This window comes from Myodes glareolus, chromosome 19, assembly GCF_982192425.1.
Source record: "Myodes glareolus chromosome 19, mMyoGla1.1, whole genome shotgun sequence".
NCBI lineage: Eukaryota > Metazoa > Chordata > Mammalia > Rodentia > Cricetidae > Myodes > Myodes glareolus.
Window position 1 is genome coordinate 58,263,724 of NC_142044.1, and position 19,109 is coordinate 58,282,832.

The 19,109-nt window shown below is 42.6% G+C and overlaps 1 protein-coding gene and 1 long non-coding RNA gene across 2 annotated transcripts in view; one reads left to right on the plus strand and one right to left on the minus strand.

Annotated features, from left to right (window-relative positions):
• The window catches only part of Dbx2 (developing brain homeobox 2), a 32,551-nt gene extending 18,749 nt beyond the window's left edge, over positions 1-13,802 (minus strand). The window contains exon 1 of the mRNA XM_048444765.3: positions 13,253-13,802. Within this exon, the coding sequence (XP_048300722.2) occupies positions 13,253-13,583 (331 nt within the window). The 5' untranslated portion in view covers positions 13,584-13,802. The remainder of the gene's footprint in view (positions 1-13,252) is intronic.
• Positions 13,743-17,370, plus strand: LOC146891027 (uncharacterized). Its single transcript, XR_014997959.1, has 4 exons — positions 13,743-13,857; positions 15,320-15,373; positions 15,525-15,621; positions 16,788-17,370. It is a non-coding gene; the product is annotated as an uncharacterized LOC146891027 (long non-coding RNA).
• Positions 17,371-19,109: the final 1,739 nt, after the last annotated feature.

Below are 19,109 nucleotides of genomic sequence, written 5' to 3' on the forward strand. Positions count from 1 at the left end.
AAGCATTGATCTCATTGATTAACCGTTCCATTTACACAATCTCCAAACCTCCAGCTTTCCCCAGGGCCCTGAGTAAACGCACTCCATTGCCGAACCTTACCTCAGTTCTAACTTGAAGTTAAAGTCATTTTGAAGTGTCAAAGTTCTTGCCAAGTACTTTCCTCGGGATTTGGAGAATGCGGTGGAAAGACTCAAGGCAGTGTGGTTGTAATTACAAATAATGAATAGTGACTGTTCTTTTGTACAAGGCACACTAGGGCGATGTGCAAGGAGCATCTGCAATGATGGACACGTCGGCATCTGCCCTGGCCAGTGTGGTAGCTTCTGGCCAAATGTAAGCACCAAGCTCAAATACAGCTAGCATGAGTAGGTACTAAATCTTCAGATCAAATTAATTTGAATTTAAAGAGGCTCTTGTGGCTAAGGATTACAATATTAAATGGCATGGCTCTAAACATTCTACTTACCAAGAAACAACTTAAGTACCTGTTTTGCTTTTTTTTCAAGAGAGTATATCACATCCCTGTTCATTTTTATGTGATATGAAAGGTGAGGTTAACTGGATTCCCAAGATGGTAAGAGCTAATTATTGAACAGTTCCCCAGTAGAAGTCCTGCTTTTGATCTTGGTCGCTTGTTTGAAAGTATGTAAAAACAAAAGGCAAATCTAGTTGCCTGGAAGCATGTTCACACCAAAGCGAGTCATCCCTGACTCTTTTCTGCTCAGTTTGCAGAAGCACATGCTTCATAAGCTGCTAAGAGATGGTCGTGGGATCCTGTACGTTTGGGGAGGAGGCTGAATTGGGTGTCTAAACAGTCATGAGGGATTAGTAGTAGTAGTAGTAGTAGTATTTTATTTATATATGTCCTGACATTTTTGACTACACTATCCCAGACACCATAATCACCTTATGTGAATATAGTATTTAAGAAAAATTTGAACTCCATTCCTAACTCCACAGAGAAAGTGCTACAAAGGCTATTGTAGACTCTAATAGCTATTGTTATTGAGAACTAAGTGCCGAGTCTGGTTAAATGACATCTACATACCATGTCCTTTAACAAAGTGCATTTAGTTCAGTATAAATACGGGGTCACCATCTCCTGAAGGTAGGCACCTGCTTTTACCCTGCTGTACATAGCAGCATTACCTGACATAAAGAATCAAGTTTTTAAGGACTGAGTAAATGGTCTTTAAAACAAAGAACAGAAACTCTTCCTGGTATTCTGCGAAAATGGGGACAAAATAGTAACTTTATTCTGCTCCCCAGAAGACACTCAAATATGGTATCTTTTGAGATTGATGATCTAAATCTCAACATGAAAATAAAGATTTTTTTTATTATTTTCTCTTGTCTTCGTGTGGCAATATCTTTCCCTTTATGGATCACACCAGGAAGTCTTATTTTGATGTCTATACACCATTTTAAAAAAACACAGTATTTTCAGGCTTGCACTCGTACCAGCCAGAACAGCATGTATTTATTTGAATCAATTTCTTTCAAAGGTATGATAAAACAAAAAGATTGCCCCCCAAAAACATACTTATGGTATTTGTAGACTCCTGAAGGCTAGGGCTGTAAAATTGCAAGCTAGTTAGAAATTAGTACCTATCCTTCCTATCACACAATGTTGGGATCTCAATATCTCTACTTTTTAAATAAATTTTGAAAAGAAAATAAAGTGTTTTACAAATTTGTAACTAAGCAAAGACATGAAACGACAAGTTATTTTGATTTTTCAACATCATAAAAAATAGCTTCATTACTATTACGAATTGTTCTGGTGTTGACCATAAAGCATCACAGAAACAATAATTTTATATGACTTTTACATTTTGTATTATAAGAGTGGTACATGAAATCTTCAGGTGGTCACCTACACAAGACCTGCCTAGTGACGCCAGCTGGCATTCCAACATGGATGGGGAAAATCTCACAAATGAAGACGCCTGGCAGCCGCTGAGAGAGAGGGAATCGGGCTTTTCTAGGGACATGCTGTCTGTCCAATCTCGTGGCCATTCGTAAAGACTCACACACATGAGCAGCACTGAAGGGACTCAGCATATGTGTGTGAACATATCACAGTTGTTAAAGAAGAAGTCATGAGATTGAGAGGTAAAGAGGGGAAAGGGGAGGGGTTGAAGGCAGGGAGTATGAGCTGGAAATAATGTAATGATGCAAATAGAGTAACCATGTATGCAATTTTCAAAAAACAGTTTTTTTAAGTAGATAACATCACCACCACCACTATGCATACATGAAGAACTTTGAAAATGGCAATGTATTTCTAGGTAGAAAAGGTGCATCTTGGAGTTTATTCACAAACATTTCTTTTAACTTACTACCTCTCCAAAATAAGCATACTTTACATAATTAATCATGGCTATTGTGCTTTTAGGCTCTTCTTTGTTTTTACAAGGTCAAAAAAAGAAAGAAAGAAAGACTCAACAATGTTGCAATTACATGTATAAAGTGCAACATTTACTATGTGATCTGGAAGCATCAAAACTGTGTATAACCATTTGGGTTCTGCTCAAGTACAGAACATAGAACAAAGTACTGCAAGGCATAAATAAAAAAAAAAGTTTCCTGGTCTTAAGATATAGCCCTAACAATGGAGAATAATGGATTAAAGTACAATAGTTTATGTGAGACAAGACACCAGTTAAACTCATGTGTGATAAATGTGATTTGAAAGCATTTGATCTAATGTTAGACCAGAAACGGTCTTACTGAACAGTCTGATATACTGCCACACTGCCATACATTGCTCCATGTGAAACTTGTAAGCAAAATGACACCAGAATGTGTAATTACAGAAGTATAATCAAAATCCACAGTAGTAATTCTAACTGGGGCAATAGAAACTGGCTTTTATGCTGCGACATGACTCGGCTGGCAGGTCTATTGTGCAGGGTGTTCTCGTCATTCCAATCACCTCTCGGACACACTGACTTCGCCGGAGATTAGTCAGCTCTTGATTGCTATACATAAACACACCTTATTTAAGCTGGTTTATGTGGAAATTGCTGTGAAATTCCAATTAAGTGCTCTTTTTCCACCTCTGACAGAAGTCAAGTGCCAATCCATCTGCGTGTGCGATGGCGGGAGAGCTGACCGGTCATGGGCAGCATTGAGAATAACACCCGGAGTTGAAAACAGACGCTATACCTTTCATATTTGTAAGCAGCGTGCTTTTTATTTTGAAGTCGTGAGTAAAGAGCAAACTGAGGCTGATGAGAGCCAGTGATAGACCGGCAGATGTGTGAAAACCTTTAAGTCCTCAGAAACTGCTTGGAAGATGCTCGGGAAAAGGCAAGAAAAGGGCAATCTGGTCCTCGATAAACATTCCCGATTCAGTCACCGAAGGCTGGATGCCTTGGTTCTCCATTTATCACAGCAGGCTCCCTGGCTGGTCGCCGCAGTGATGGTGTTTGCAGAGTACTTGTCCTGAGCGGGCCCTGGACTGGTCATGAATGTAGCACATTCTCTCTCCACTCATTGACACCGGACTTCAAAGGGACAGGCGTCTGGAATGTGACTGAATTCTTTCAAAACTGCTAAAAATGAGCAAGATAAATCTTGATCTTCACATAAAGACCGATTATTAGTTAGGAGGGTAGGGATGGGAGCAGTTACTAGCTAAAAGCTGGAGTCTAGAAAATGGTATTATTGCCAGGATACCCATGAGAAAAAGCAAATGGCCTGTTGTCCCGCAGTATAGCAGTCAGACTGTGCCCCAGTGGGATGTTTCTGATTCCATAGCACACTGACACACCTGACTTCCTGCTTCTATAGGGAACTGACGTAATAAACAAAATAAAATAAACGTTTTGGAACTAAACTGGCATCTACCTACATCCAAAAAGCCAAAGCTACACATCCACACACAAAACTCATGAGTCTTCCTGATACACTCTTTTTTTATTAATTAAATTTATTCATTTAATTTACATCATGACCACAGTTTTCCCTCCCTCCTCTCCTCCACATTCTCTTATTCTGCTCATTTGAAGAAACAAACTTACCACAAAGACCAACTACTCTCAATGTTTAGTTAAGCGCTTACAGCTGGTTTAATGATGACGCACCCCTTTAAGAGAAAACACTATACATACATGGACTTGGCATTAAGCATCCCACAGTCTAAGACCACCACAAAAAAAAAAAAACAATCAAACTTCTATTGCCTAGAGTGTTCCATTTTAATTGTTTTTGGCTATTTTCATTCTTTGTTACTGATAGAGAATAACAATGTCCATCTAAAATGGCACAAAAGCATTCCCTGCAGGATGAGGTACCGACCGAGTTATGATGCAGCCTCAGAGAACGAGTACAAAAGTTCAGACCAACCTCGGGAGCCCATCACGATCTGTGTGGACTGCACATGCATTTGAGAAGAAGGGGGAAGAAATCACTTACTAAGCCAAAATATAAAATCAACCAAACAAAAACTTGAAGAAAAAGCATAATGGAGAATTAAATTTCCATAGTTTTTATGACACCTTTCAAGTGCCAGGTTCTCAGGCACTTGGAATAAAAATAAACCTGCAGTGCGACTTGAAAATAGCACCGAGTTGAAGAGACTGTCTAGACAAGGGTGGACCCAAAGACAAAGCAGTAAAGGATGGCAAACCATTGCCAGGAGCGGTCAGACCTAAGAACTACCCATCCTACAACGAGGTGACGTGGGTGTTGTCACATAGTCCATGTGAACCAATCCATCTGTGTGATTCGGTTGCAAACTTTGCCTCCAGTCAGCAGGGAAATCAGAAAGTTCATCTCTTACCTTTCTGGTCATCAGAAAACAACAGAAGTGAACATTTTGGGGTTTGTCTCAAGTATTTTACTGGCAGAAGACAGAAGGTCTTCAAGTGTGAGGATGGCTTATGAGAAGATAACCCCAGTGAAATGCTACTTGCTTGATTCGGCCCTTGAAATCCATGTCAGCCATGACCTGTATTCTATCAAGTCTCTGCTGTCTCACCATGGTCAGTTACCCAGCTCCAAGAAAATGATCTGAATTGGAGGGAGCATCTTGCCCTTTGTAGTACAAAGTAGGTGTTGCACAGGAGTATACTACTAAACAATGACATCTGAAGCTCCCCGAAGGTCACCTCTGTGCAGTCTTTCTGACCTCCAGCTATTTGTCACTCTGTGATCGATCCTGACACAGGTCTACTTCAGAAGCTGGGTCCAACAGGAATCACACAATCGCTCTTGGCAGGTTTTAAATGGCTACAGTGGTCTGATAGGCTCCCTACTACTGAGAAGTGGAGTCTTCATTCATTCATCTCTGGAACGTCAGATAGTCTTGGTGACTTTCTCAATCACACTGTTGGCAGGGCAGTGTTTTAGAACTTTCCTGTCGAGTTTAGTGAGAGGCTCCAGAATGTCCAGAGCTCCCAAACCATGAAGGCTTGTTTTCAGAAGTCTCCCGTGCATTTAGAGCCCAGAAACCATGCCATTAAAAGGTCAAGATATTAAAAAGCATCCAAATCTTGATGAAAAGCTCCAACTAAGCACACAGTCACCAGTCAATATCAACTGCCAGTCATGTGGATGGCACCTTGGACATGCCATTCATGGAGCATGGACATCCAGCCACAACCTCGGGACATCCCATGGAGTGTGGACACCCAGCACAACCTTGGGAGAAACCCTCAGCTGAGCTCAGTCAGGAAGGAAGGAAAATGAGTAACTGGCGTTTGTTTGTTTACTTGCTTGCTTGTTTCTAAACTACAAAATGCTGACATGGACTCTTATGGTATTTTACCTATGATAAACTAGAGGAAACAACTTTCACCTCTTTTTCTGTCTCTAACCAAATGGCTTTTGAGGCACGTGCCTGAAAGCTAAACGCTGGTGTTAACCTCTGCTCTCACTTTGAACCATTCTGGAGTGAGTACACAATCAGTAACAGGAAGCACTTGAATCTAGACCTTAAAGTCATGGGCAGTTGCTTAGGGCTCAGATAATGATACAACACATTAAAATATCCCCCAACTTGCCATTTATGCTTTGGATGAAGGACTGGCAAATGTTCATGGACCTGAAAGTAAATATTCTGGACTTTATGAGTCACGTGGCATCTACAACAACCATTGGGTTTCTATCTGTAATGCAAAGCACCTATAGAAAGTCATAAACTCATAGTGTGACATGCAGGACATTCTGGGCTTCAGACTCAGTGTACCTACGAGTTGTTGGACGCCCCTAGATCCAGTTTGGGCTCATTAATTAGAAATCTGCCAGTAGTCATGGGTTGCTTCTCTCACTGAGGTGCATGGCTTTGTCAAAAAGGAACTTACTCCAGTGCATACTTTAATTTAGAAAGTATTCAAGGTTTAAAGTTTTTTTTAAAAAAAAAACAAGAAATCTGGAGACTTCAGTAGGATTTGAAGAAATATATCACACATTCTACTTAACAATGGCCACTTAGAATTAACAAAATTAAGGATGCCAAGACAGCTGCACACAAACAGAAAGCCAAAAACAATGCCCTCTCAGGAATATTTACAAAAAAGAAAGGTATCAAATATTTAAGAATATACACAAAAGGCTCAACATTCATGGCTTCTTTTCTTTCTTCCTTTCCTTTCCCTAGACACTATAGTTCTGAAACTAAGGTCTAAAATCTTATAGCCGCTTTTTGATCTTGAACTTCAGAGAGAATTTTAGTGCCTAAAGTTTACTGTTCACATAACCCACAGAAATATGCCCCTGATCTACTCACAACTAATAGCGGGTTGACAAAATGAATAATGCTATTAAAAAGGAAATGAGTTATGGCAACCTTATATAAAGTGATGAATCGCTCAGCATTGCCAAGTTAAGTTCTGACTGGAGGCTAAAAGGAATGAAAGGTGGAGATTTCATTAAAAGTGGAAACATTACTGAATGTAAAATAAAGTACATCGGAATAAAACATACAAGTGTCCAGCAGCTTTGTTATATGTTAAGGCAAAAATCCAATTTCTTACTCAGAGTGTATAAAACAGAAGAATGATCTAATGAAGTCTGAAATGAAACTCCTAACAAGCGTTCTTAGATAAAAATCATATTGTTTCAGTTTGTCATTTTCCTTTTTACTTTCGGCAAACGCCAGGTGCAATTGAGTGAAAATGGGTTCATATTGACTTGAGAGTTGTGTACAATGTGTGTCTACAGAGGTGTGGGGAAGTGCGAGTCAGAGAAACCTTAAAAATGGTCAATCAAACTTACAAGGAGGGAGGAGGGGATGAAGAAGAGTTACCTGTCCCAGACATGGTGGCGCATGACTAACTTCAGCACTCAGGAGACTGAGGCCAGAGGAGTAAGAGTTCAAAGATAGAAATTTGTGCAAAATAGAAAAGTTCAAGCTAAAATAGAAAAAAAATGCCGAGCCAAAATGGGCTATGCTGTGAGATCCAGTTTCAAAAATCAAGATAAGAGGAATTCTAAAGTTATAGATAATGTCAACAACACAAATGTGATAGTTGTTGTAGTCTGAATGCAATTGACCCTCATCCTCTCATAGGGAGTGACACTATTAGGAGGTGTGGTTTTGTTGGAGTGGGTATGGCCTTGTTGGAGGAAGTGTGTCACGGAGGGGGGGGCAGGGTTGAGGTTTCCTAGGCTCAGGATACCTCCCAGTATCTCAGTTAACTTCCCCTTGCCTGCAAGATGTGGGACTCTCGGCTACTGCTCCAGCACCACATCTGCCTGCACACGACCACGCTTTCTGCCATGTTTTCCTTTATAATATGCCGTGGCCATGGTGTCTCTTCACTGCAACAGAACCCCTAACTAACACAATACTTAAGAGGCAAATGGCAGAATAAATAATACTCTCAAGAGGAGCACATTGGTTTAAACATTTTAAGAAAAATTTCCTTCGTGTGTAGGCTTTTGCATCCAAAGAATCAGAAAGAACTTTAGAAGGCAATGACTAACCAGAAATTATGCACAGACAGTAGCCCTTTACTGACAAGTCTCCTTCATCTCTACTTGGCTAAGAACAAGCATCTTGCAGTAAACAGAGAAAAAGAAAGCAGCACAGGAGGAGGAAGACAATGGAATCCAACACAAATAAATACAGAAGAGGAAGGAGCTACAGCATCTGCCCAGCCCTGGGGAAAAGACAAAGGTTATCCTTGGCGCTCCCATGTTGCCTAATGCATGTGCCATCCTTATCTGGTGCAGTCATGGCCCTTCCGAGTACTGTTTTAAAATCTATGTAATATTCAAAACGTTCTGGGCATTCAAGTCATTGGGTCTCTTAACTGAAGTCCCTGAAGTAGGAACGGTATGGAAAGCAGAACTAATGCTTGTCTGCCACATTTATCCCTACTGAGTTAGGAAATAGCAATGGCTCTCCATACAAGTGTCCATTAAGATTCACTTGTTGGAGTGAGGCAGTGATGGCACATGCCTTTATTCCCAGCACTCGGGAGGCACAGGCAGGTGGATCTCTGTGAGTTTGAGGCCAGCCTGGTCTACAAGAGCTAGTTCTAGGACAGGCTCCAAAACTACAGAGAAACCAAAGAATAAAAAAAGATCCACTGTCAGAGTGAAGTCATGCATCACGCATGTTCAGTCTCAAAACACACACACACACACACACACACACACACACACACACACACACAAAGATTCACTTATCGGAATAAAGTCACGTATGTTCACTGATGGGAGGTGCATAGGTGCTGAGGCTGGAGGCAACTCAAATGCACATGGACCATTCCCAAGTCAGATGTTATTTTGTAAAGAGTGTGGCTTTCTCCATCACACTACAGTAAAGGACCTGTTAGGGCTACTTGTGATAAAGACTGCTCCTTCAACCTGAAAGTGTTGGTTGCAAAAAAAAAAAAAAAAATGCTCAGAATTTTTCATGGGTTGTGTAAGTCATGTTTATGTTAACTACAAAGACATGTTAATCAGGTTACAAAAATATGTAGACATAGTTAAGAATATGGTTCTGTTATTCCTGCCAGAAGATAGCAGAGGCAATGGCCAGAGTAAGGAACTTCTTCAGTGGGGCTGTCAGGCTCATTCTGAATGCCACACTCTTATGGCCCTGGTTTTGGTCAGCATCATTAACAGTTCACGGTCCAAGGTTTCAATTTGCTAAAAACAAATCTAGAGTACAGTTTAGTAATAAAATCTGATCCATCCTTTGCTGAATGCCTGAAACAGTTCTACAGAGTCACGGTGCTGGCGTGTCTCAAGGAAGGGAGAATAAAATACCATTCTGAATGCACGACCCAAGTGCAAGGAGGCCAGACCGAGTTAAGAATTGGGAGATCAACAATTCTCTGGATGAAACAGTCAGAAAACATCTTAAATGCAGACAGTAAGAGGTAGCCCCAGATGAGTGGCAGAAAAATAACAGCACCCATTTTGCTCTTTTGGGCTACTCAATACAGCATATACGTCAAGACAACTTAAAGATGCTTAATTCCCTTACCCAGAATAAACATTTGCTTTCTGAGCCTTTTAAATGCACACAAGTGAATTTAATAAACAGCAAGCTACGTTTTAGAAAGTAAATGCTTTCAACGTATTTTTAAGCAAGTATCATTAAAATGCGAAGTTACTTGTTACACTTAATTTGAAGAGACTTGATGGCCCGCCCACCCACCCACCTGATATGTCACAGGACATTCTCATAACTAAGAGAAATTTGTAGTTTTTTATTCTGTAAATTACAAGATTCCCCCTTTAAATATAAAAAGACATGAATTTTCTAATAGACACAGTATTTTCTAAATGATGAGGATAACAAGCTTTGGAGATATCATCTTTAATATTTAGAATTTCACTTCCAAAGCCTTCTGATCCCCACTAATAATGAGTCGGAGACATCGTTCTTTCAGATAAAAAGTAGAGGTGACTCTTTATTATGTTGTCAGTAGCATGTCTCCCTCAAGCCTTCAGAGATGCCCCTTTGGTGCTGACAGCTTATTGCATGGAGCCTCTCTCCCCAAAGTGTTCAAACTTGCTGATTTGGGGAGACAAGGCAATGAAGCTCTCCTCTCGCCCCTGGCCCGAGGAGCTGGAACCTTTTCTCAGCTGCATATTTCCTTCCTATTTCTTTCCCGATTTACTCCCCTGGTTAGACTCTACAAGGTCTCCTTAGAGTCAGCACAAGACAAACCCGAGGTAGCAAAATGAAGATTGGGGACATTTATTTTTCTCTTTCGGGAGTTCACACACATTTAAAGTGGCACTTAGGACGAAATTAGCAAGTGAAATAATGTTGTTATAGAAAACAACCGCCATGCCAACAACAACCTTCTGGCCTACTATGAGGGTTAAAGCAGCTAAGCACTGTGACAATGACTGGAACCTGAGAACTGTAACTCTGCAAGGGCAGAAATAGGCACTGCCTATTCAGTGACTGTGCCAATGCCTACAACAGAGCCCGACATACATGATGGACCTCAAGTTTTGCTGAATGAATGAGCTATGTGGTGCAATCGATAGCACATAACCGAATTAATGAAGTGAAAATACAAGCAGTGGAACAGATCATCAACGGGAGACAGCGTAATCTATACAAAGCAACTGCGGCAACTTCTTGCAGGTTCATTTACACTAGACCACAAATTTAGGTTGACAAACATAAGTGCAGTCAATTTGTTCAAATTATTTCAATCACATTTTATGATTCTTTCCCAAATCAATGCATAAAGGAAAGCCTCAGAACTTGTGCTTAAGGGCTTCAGATGTGAGTCAATGATAATATGCTTGTCTATCACGCTTAAGTGCCCAATTCAATCCCCACCCATGACCAAAACTGAAATGAACTGATACTTCCCAAAGAGATCTATTGTTATCTTTGGGGAAGGAGGAAATAAGTCCTCTAAGAATGCTACAGAATGTCAGTCATGGCTGTGGATGCACCTTGGTATAGCATTTGCTTGCACAGCATGGGCTAGACCATGAGGTCAGCCCCCAGTTGTGGGAGTGACATCAGCCACACCCCCTCACCTGATCTCCAGATGACCCTTAAAGCTACAATCACTTTACAACTTCACGACTGCTAGATGAAGGAGTTCCTGCATTCACTGAGACAGGGTGGGACCCTTTAAAATGGAGGCAGTGTTCAGAAAACTGCATACTTTTCTAAATTATAAACATGAATGAGTGTAGATCCAGTTTTAAGCAGTATATTTTTGGTCACGGGTCTACAGAGTTCCCCCCACCTTTAGATAGTTTTCCAGCTTGAAAAAGTGGATGCTTTCTTCACAAAAATGCATTTTGAAACAAAGGGTTACTTGTTCATATTAAAATTAACCTAGGAAAAAATGGGATCCTCAGTGAGGATTGAATTTGGCAAAACATACATCTAAACTATAGTAAAGTGTTTCAAATTATGCTCTCTTCATTACTTTTAAAAAAACTCATATTTTGCATTTGGACACTTGACTAAGTATACCAGAATTAATGTGTTCTTGTAAAATCAATAATGTTGGAAACCTTTCTTCATTAATTACAATATTTGGAGTGAAATGAATATGTATACGAAATGATTTTGTGGGTTACTCAGCTACCCATGCCAGTTTGCACCTAGTTTAACACCTGAAAAGTCAACAAAGGTTACAAGTAATTTTGCACGCCCAAAAGTCAATCACCGGTAACTTCAGAATTCTTTAAAACTAACTTCTATGAACACAATTATAAACCTGCAAATCACAAAATTGTCCTGAAAAAAAAAATACTATTTGTGTGACATTATTTACTTCTTTGTGGTCATGCGACGCAGTCTCGTGCATTTCTAATATATAATATCTCAGAAAGAGCTGCATCCGCGCCTCCTAGGCACACACACATTTCCCAGGCACGTAGACCTTGCCTTAACTTGAGCTAGCTCCTCTCCCGGGGTGCAGAAGGCTCTCTCCGCGTTTAGGCTCTACACTGCGTGAATGAGGCCGGTGTTGATAATTCCATTTGTTCCATTCTGTTAGTAGCCGTTTCTAGTGCAAGACCACGACAGGTTCTAAACACGTTCAATTCTATAAAAGCCATTAGCAATAAATTTGATCTGGCAGTTTGCTGGGACAATAGAAACTGCTGAAAGGCATGTTAGTCATCCCGGATAAACCCACTGGGATTAAAAAAAAAAAAATGAGTTAAGATCGCCTATGGACACAGTAAATAATAATAACAATCCAATTGGATCTCAGTTTCCCAATCGCTAGGAGATTTTGTTAATGTCAGGCTTCTGTTTTTCCTAGTATTTAACTCAGCTGCCCACACTATCCCTCCCAACCCCACCAGTTTAGTTTTGTTCGGTAAAAATATAAATATTCATATATAATTAATATAAATACAATATATTCAAATATAAAAATGTCAATAAACCCAAAATGTCCTTTTTCAGTAAATTCCTGTTTATAGGTGAATTTCCTACTTTAGTTTCCAATCCAGCAATTTACCAGCTAGCTCATAACGATGCAAGCCGGCCTTTATCTTTACACCTCAAGAGATCCAAACTCTGAGTGTTACTGGAAGTCCAAAGTTCGCAAAACTCTTGTCAAACCTTCAGACCCCCATCAAGACAGCCTCAAAGTCCCTGGCGCTAAGTCCCAGGACGACCGCCCAAAGATGCAGTGCTGACCTTGGGGACTGGAGCCAGCCCGCTAGAAATAGGGGAATCTGCGAGTATCTCCGCTGAGTCCAAACCGCCCAGGTAGCCCAACAACCTGTTAAAGAAGGAAGCTAGGAATGACAGGGTTGGATGGGTTGGAGAGAAAAGATATCAGAACTGGTGTCCCTTCCTGACTCCACAAGTGGCATCTGCACCCCAGCTCAGCCAACTGCAGTGGACCAGCCACCCGGGCGAGCCGAGCTCTCACTGCGAGCTGTGCCTGTGTGAGGCTCACTGACTGAGATTACTTTGGCGCAGAGGTTAGAGTCAGGGCTAACCTGGGGCTAAGGTACCCTTAGAGTTGAGGGTCCCCTGAAACCAAGGCTTCCTTGGGTCGAGGCTCTGCAGGACTGAGGTTCCCCCGAGTCGAGGCTCTTCAGTGCTAAGGTTCCCCTGGACTAAGACTCCCCTGGACTGAGGCTCTCCGGGGCTGAGGTTCTCCAGGGCTAAGACTCCCCTGAATCGAGGCTCCCCAGAGCTAAGGTTCCCCTGGACAGAGGCTCCCCAGGACTGAGGTTCCCCGGGACTGAGGCTCCCCTGGACTGAGGCTCTCCGGAGCTGAGGTTTCCCAGAACTGAGGTTCCCCAGGGTCGAGGTTCCCCTTGACAAAAGCTCACCTGGGGTTGAGGGCTGGAAGGCACTGTCTCGGTCCGCTGGAGCACGGCTGGGCATCTGAAAGACCCAGCGCGCACCGTAGGGCCCGGCCGGGCACAGCTTGAGCGGCACTGGGCTAGCAGGCAGCGACCGCAGCTGCGGACACTCGGGACCCGGCGAGGGACGCGGGGGCGGGGGTGCGTGCGTGGGTCCGGCCCCTGCGCGCAGCAAGTTCTCGATCAGGAAACTCTTGCCCAGGCTGCCGAAGCCCGGCGCGGGGAGGCCGAGGAGTGCTGAGGACGCCACCACATCCCAGTAGGCTCCAGCCTGGGCCGCCACTGCGCTGGGTAGCATGATGCGCGCCCGCTGCCCGGGGAGCCGCGAGCAAGTGCGCGGGGACGGGACCGGGACGGGACCGGGGCGGCGGGGTGCGTCCCTGGCCCTCGGCGGCACCTCTGGCAGAGTCCGGGAGCAGACTGCAGATCAGGACAGGGTTTTCACACCACGACGGAAGGTGTGTCCGGCCCATTCATTCATGTCATCCTGCCCACAAAGTGACAGATGCGGCCAACAATGAGGGCAGTGAGAGTCCGGGCTCCAGCGAGGGGAGGGGACTCTTGCCGAGGAGGTAGGTGGGCGTGGAGGGGACGGGAAAGGGGCGCTGCCACTCTGCTTGCCAAGTCTTGACCCTGGTACTGCAGCCCTGGGCTCTCTGGTATTGGTTATTATGAACTTTTAGGGGACATGACCTGGGTCGCTGAAGCGCAGTTCTCATTAGGGAGAGTGGAAAATGTTGACTTGCGTACCAATGATACCATCGTTTGCAGGTTATATGGGTACCTCTGTTTTAAGAAGGAAGGAAACAGTTTTCTCTTGAATATTTTACAAAATTCGTTTCCAATGCCTTTTAATAAGGTCCGTTTTAAGGATTCTGGACAGAGGTGACCACAACTTCAGTCTAGAAGAGATGACGTAATCAGTTTTGATCTAAAGCAGAGCTTGGAGCTGAAGAGGTGACTCAGTGGCTTACAAAGCTTGCTGCTCTAGCAGAGGTCCTGAGTTCAGTCCCCAGCGCCCCCTTGTAACTCCAGCTCCAGGGCGCTGGATGCCCTCCACAGGCACCTACACACAAAAGACGTTTAATTTTTTAAAAAAGATTTTATTCCATAACCATTGCCAGTGGGGTGCTTTTCTAAAGAGAGCAGGAGAGATGAAAATACTACATTAGTTAGAATTACACTGCTCTTTTTTTGCCTGGGGGGAAAATCATTTTTAGTTAACTGTTTGTCTCCAGAGACTGGCCAGATGGAAAGAAAGTGTGTGTGTGTGTGTGTGTGTGTGTGTGTGTGTGTGTGTGAGAGAGAGAGAGAGAGAGAGAGAGAGAGAGAGAGAGAGAGAGAGAGATCTTTTAACTACAAGACTTTAAAAGCCTCTGACTTCGGAAACTGTCAATAGAGTGTTAAAACTGTGACTCCAATTAACACTTACTCCCTTCCCTAATTTAGATGTATTTATTTAGGATAAGACTTTATTAGTGTTTCTGCAAAGTTTGCAGTCACATGTCTGGTTTGATTTCTTGCCCCTAAAAATAATTTGGACTTGGTTTCAATTTACATAAAAGTCTATCTTGAGTTGCCAGGTTTAGGAAGCTAATTCTCCTTTTTGGATTTCATCTTTTAGGGGCTGTCAAGATGGTTCGATGGGTAAAGAAACTTGTCATCAAGAACGATGACTTATGTTTGATCTCTAAGACCCATGTGGTAGGAGAGAACTGACTTCCAAACTGCCATGAGAACTCTGTCTTTATGAATGGATGAGTACTCGTTATGAAAAGACTGGAGGCTTCATGTTCTCTATGTATAACCCTCACCCTCTCTTTGCCTTTCTGCCAGGGGATGGTGCATGAATGCTTTGGCAACATGTCAGAACCAAGGTTTAGTCCTCCTTAGCCTCCAGCACTCTGAGAACTGTATTTCTTTTCTTTACAAATTACCCAGTGTGTTGTTCTGTTGTAAAATTGAATCAACTAAGCCGGAAACTAAGAGACAATGATGTCATTGAGGATGTTTCTTTTCTTTTTTTCTTTTTAGGATGTTTCAAGGAGGAAGGATGGGAGGCCTTGGTACAGAAGGACTGCATGCTTGGTACTGTCCTTTATTCAAAACATAGGCAGGCACAATGTATATATGTAGCTTGCAGGCTGGGTCATGGCTGATGAAATCCAGGTAGAAGTGATTTATTTTCCTGCCCCCTCATCATCTTCTAACAATCCACAAGCCCTTTACTTGCTTTCAGATGTAGAGATCCAGCTGAGGACCACGAATGCCTAGAGAACGGTGATGCCGAAGGCGGAGTTAATCTAAGACTCTCCATGTCCACTGCAGACCAATAAGTAGGTCTTCACCAATGTGAGTCAGGACCATTGTGATTGAGTCACTCAATAACTGATTGAGTGGCACTCTCAAGATCTTGGGATCACTTTCCAAAGTATATCCTTAACCACTCTAACACTAACCCTACAAATGCCTCCCAGACCAGAAAGAGCAGCTTAGTCCTTAGAGACTTTAGCAAGAACTTTTTCAAGAGGAAGTCAACATTTTGTTGAGGATTAACAGAACAGAACAAAGTGATAGGGAAGAGAGAACAGAAAAAAAAAAAGATAAAAGGAATATTTTAATTAACTTCTTCCAGGGAGAACCACCAAAGAAAGGTTCCATCCAAGCATAGCTAGGTGAACCAATGAGATTACCTGGGGTTACTTTCAGGGTCATGAGTAAGAAGGTACTTAGAGAGGCATGAGCTGTTGAAGACAAGTCCGTTTCCTTGCCAACAACCTGATTCTCAAGGAAGACTGGGATTCCATGCTACTTATGAGGCCCTTGGTAGGACCATTTCACCAGCCCTTCGTGTCTTGGTTTGTGAGTCCATGGGTCATATGTCCCCTCCATGAGGGAATTGAGTAGGTCCAATCTTGTGAGGCTCTTCTGTGTGTGATCACAGCTGCTGATCTTGGGATGGCGGTGGTCATGCAGGGGCCTGACACAGCGATCTACCATGGGGAGTAGAAAGAGGAGATAAATATCTATGATGAGGGTGAAAGAGGGCATTCTGAGTGAGCTGAAAGTAAAGTAGAGATGGAATTTGACAACAAGGCCCTTGTCCTTAAAGGCTGAGAGAAAGCAGCATTCTTAGTTCAGATGGGACAGTTTAAATCAAGGGAAAAGGAGCCATATTGTCCTTGCATGAGAGACAATGGGGAAGCATGGATGGATATGGGGGCATTGCTTGTGCCCTGTGGGTACTGTGTCCATGGTGAATAAGTTGTGGAGAAGACAGAGCTTTTGCTGAGAGCCCTGCTTGAAAACCACCTGTTCCTGGTGTTTTCTCTGCGTAGTGTGTCAGTTTCTTTCATAGTCCAAATTAATGAAGTTTCCTTTTGTTCCGCATCTTATATTCTTCTTTGTTCTGTTTCTGAGTCCAGTAACGTGATTTGTTTTCCTCACCAGATGAGAAGTGACTCTTGAAAAAGCACTTGGGGGCATCTCCTTTGTCTCTTAGATTCTGGTGCTTTCTGTGAGAAGAAACCTGGTAGAAGGGGCCCAGAGAAACGCTGAATTATCTCAAGATCCCAGCTGAGGACAGCTGCAGGAGTCAGCACGGCCCAGAGCAAAAGATCCAGCCAATGGACCCAAACTCGTGAAAAATGGCAAATGATCATGATTTACAGCCAATAAACTGAAGGTGGGTTGTTATTCAAATTGTACTGAACACCTAGGATAGTGATTTTGCCTTTCTTGAGATCGGTTTCCTTTTTGTGACGATGCCGTTATCTCTACACAGAGAGCTGCTGCACGGCTTTTTGTTTGAAAACATCTTTTGTGGCGGTGTCACTATTATGGGATCCAACTACAGTCATGGTTAGCATGAAGTTCAAAATGAGGTCATTTGTTGTGGGTGGGGCAAGAGGATAAAGTCAGGACTAGTGAGGAGGCGAACTGGAAGAAGCCTGGCTAAGGCCTGAGAACATGAGTTTGCAGGAGTTTTGGCTCTTCAGTGAGTCTCATTGTCTTGCTTTCTTCAAAGCCATTATTGCCTCATCTTCTTCAAAAGGACATACAAGTTGAAGATGCAGTGGCAAACTATCCATAGTGAGTTCTGCTAGCAAACTTGTATTCAAAGGGACCTAGAACACAGTGTCACTGGAGATAAGGCGCTTACAGTGTAGGCTGGGGAGGAGAGATAGGAGAGGCTGGACACAACTTGAGAAGGCAGGGGCCAGTGATCTGAGTGAGGCACAGGAACACTACCATAAAAAATGATTATTAAATAAATGATTGTGATCACCAAAGTCTAAGATTGTCAAAACCTGTGGCTAGGGCTTCATCAACCCAACCAAGGTGGAAGAACCTTCTAATACTGTTTGGGTACAGGGACATGTTGTCCGACTGTCTTTCAAATGTTTGTCTTTTTATCCATAGATTTGCACTGTTCCTAATCTGGGTCAGAGAAACTTTATATTGCTGGGAAGAGGTTAGTGCAGAGACACACAACTGTTCTACATGCTGGTGCTAAGCAATTGTGACTGCTTCCGCGCAGGTAAAGCATTTCTATCAACACTCTCCACCCTCATCCCAAGGCTCAGAGAACGTTGTGGACGAGAGGGTGTAAAGAACACAAGAGTCAGTGGGTGGGGAGGAGAGCTGTGCAATGGAACCACACAGCTTCTGTGTTTCTCTGCATGAGATCAAGCCAGTTAAAGGTCCAGTGTGGAGTTGAAAGGTGTTCCCAAAGCTCCGCCCCTAGTTGAAGAGCCGTATGCTGTTGATGGTTATTATGGGAGAGAGTCACTTTTCTTTAAGGAGTAGTTGTCAATGTCCCATTGAATAACCCCATAGCCATGGGCAAGCGCACAGCACTGATTAGACACAATGGGTTTTTTTTTAAGAATTCTTGAAGCTGTAAAGGAGATCTATTGGATAAGGGAGGCATATATAATTAAGATACGTTGAAATTTTCAAAGAAAAAAGTCCTAAAGAGCTACGATTGCAAGGACAAGGCAGCTCAAATTAATGGGACTGTTCAGTATACAGTCAAGGGAGGAAGTGACAGGCTAAGGTTTCAGAAAGTTAGAGACATCTGGGGCCAAGACATTAGATGAAATATCCCTGGAGAAACTGAGTCACCAAGGATGCCCAGCCGGCTTTCTTACACACGGTAGGAAAAGCAGGGTTGATGACAACTCCAAAGCTTCGATCTCAGCATATTGTTGGCAAGTTAATTTTCCCCATTTGCAGTTCAAATGCTGGCAAAAAAAACTCTGATGACATGTCTGCACTTGGATCTAGAGAGGCAAGCTGTGATGACTAGATATAAATTATTATTGAGAAAAACCATAGTGTCCAAAGATATGGGGATATTTATTTCCATAGCAATGAAATAGAGCTTGGTACATTAAAACAAACAGCAACTGTGTGCATCGTCCACCACATATGCAAGACTATAATGTCATCTCTATGTGATACCTCTAGTTTAAAACCTCAGCTGTAGCTTCAGGACTCCATAACACAGAGAGACGCATGCTCAGAAATGTCTGAGTCCACTACTGTGACACAGTGAGCTTGGAAGATCTAGTCATCTAGGAAGAAAGGAGACCTAAGAGCACACGGAAATGGCGCAGCACGGAAATCTTCACCAAACCGAAAGATCTCCTACTAGTACCGTGGAATGACTTCTGTGTTCAAACAAATATTGACAATGGTGATCTAAAGCCACCAAAGAGTTAAAAAAAAAAAGTCTGTGAGTTCATGCTGTTTCATGATAAAAAATAATAATAACAACAATATCAAAACGTACCACTTCCTCTGCAGTACTGAGTGCTAA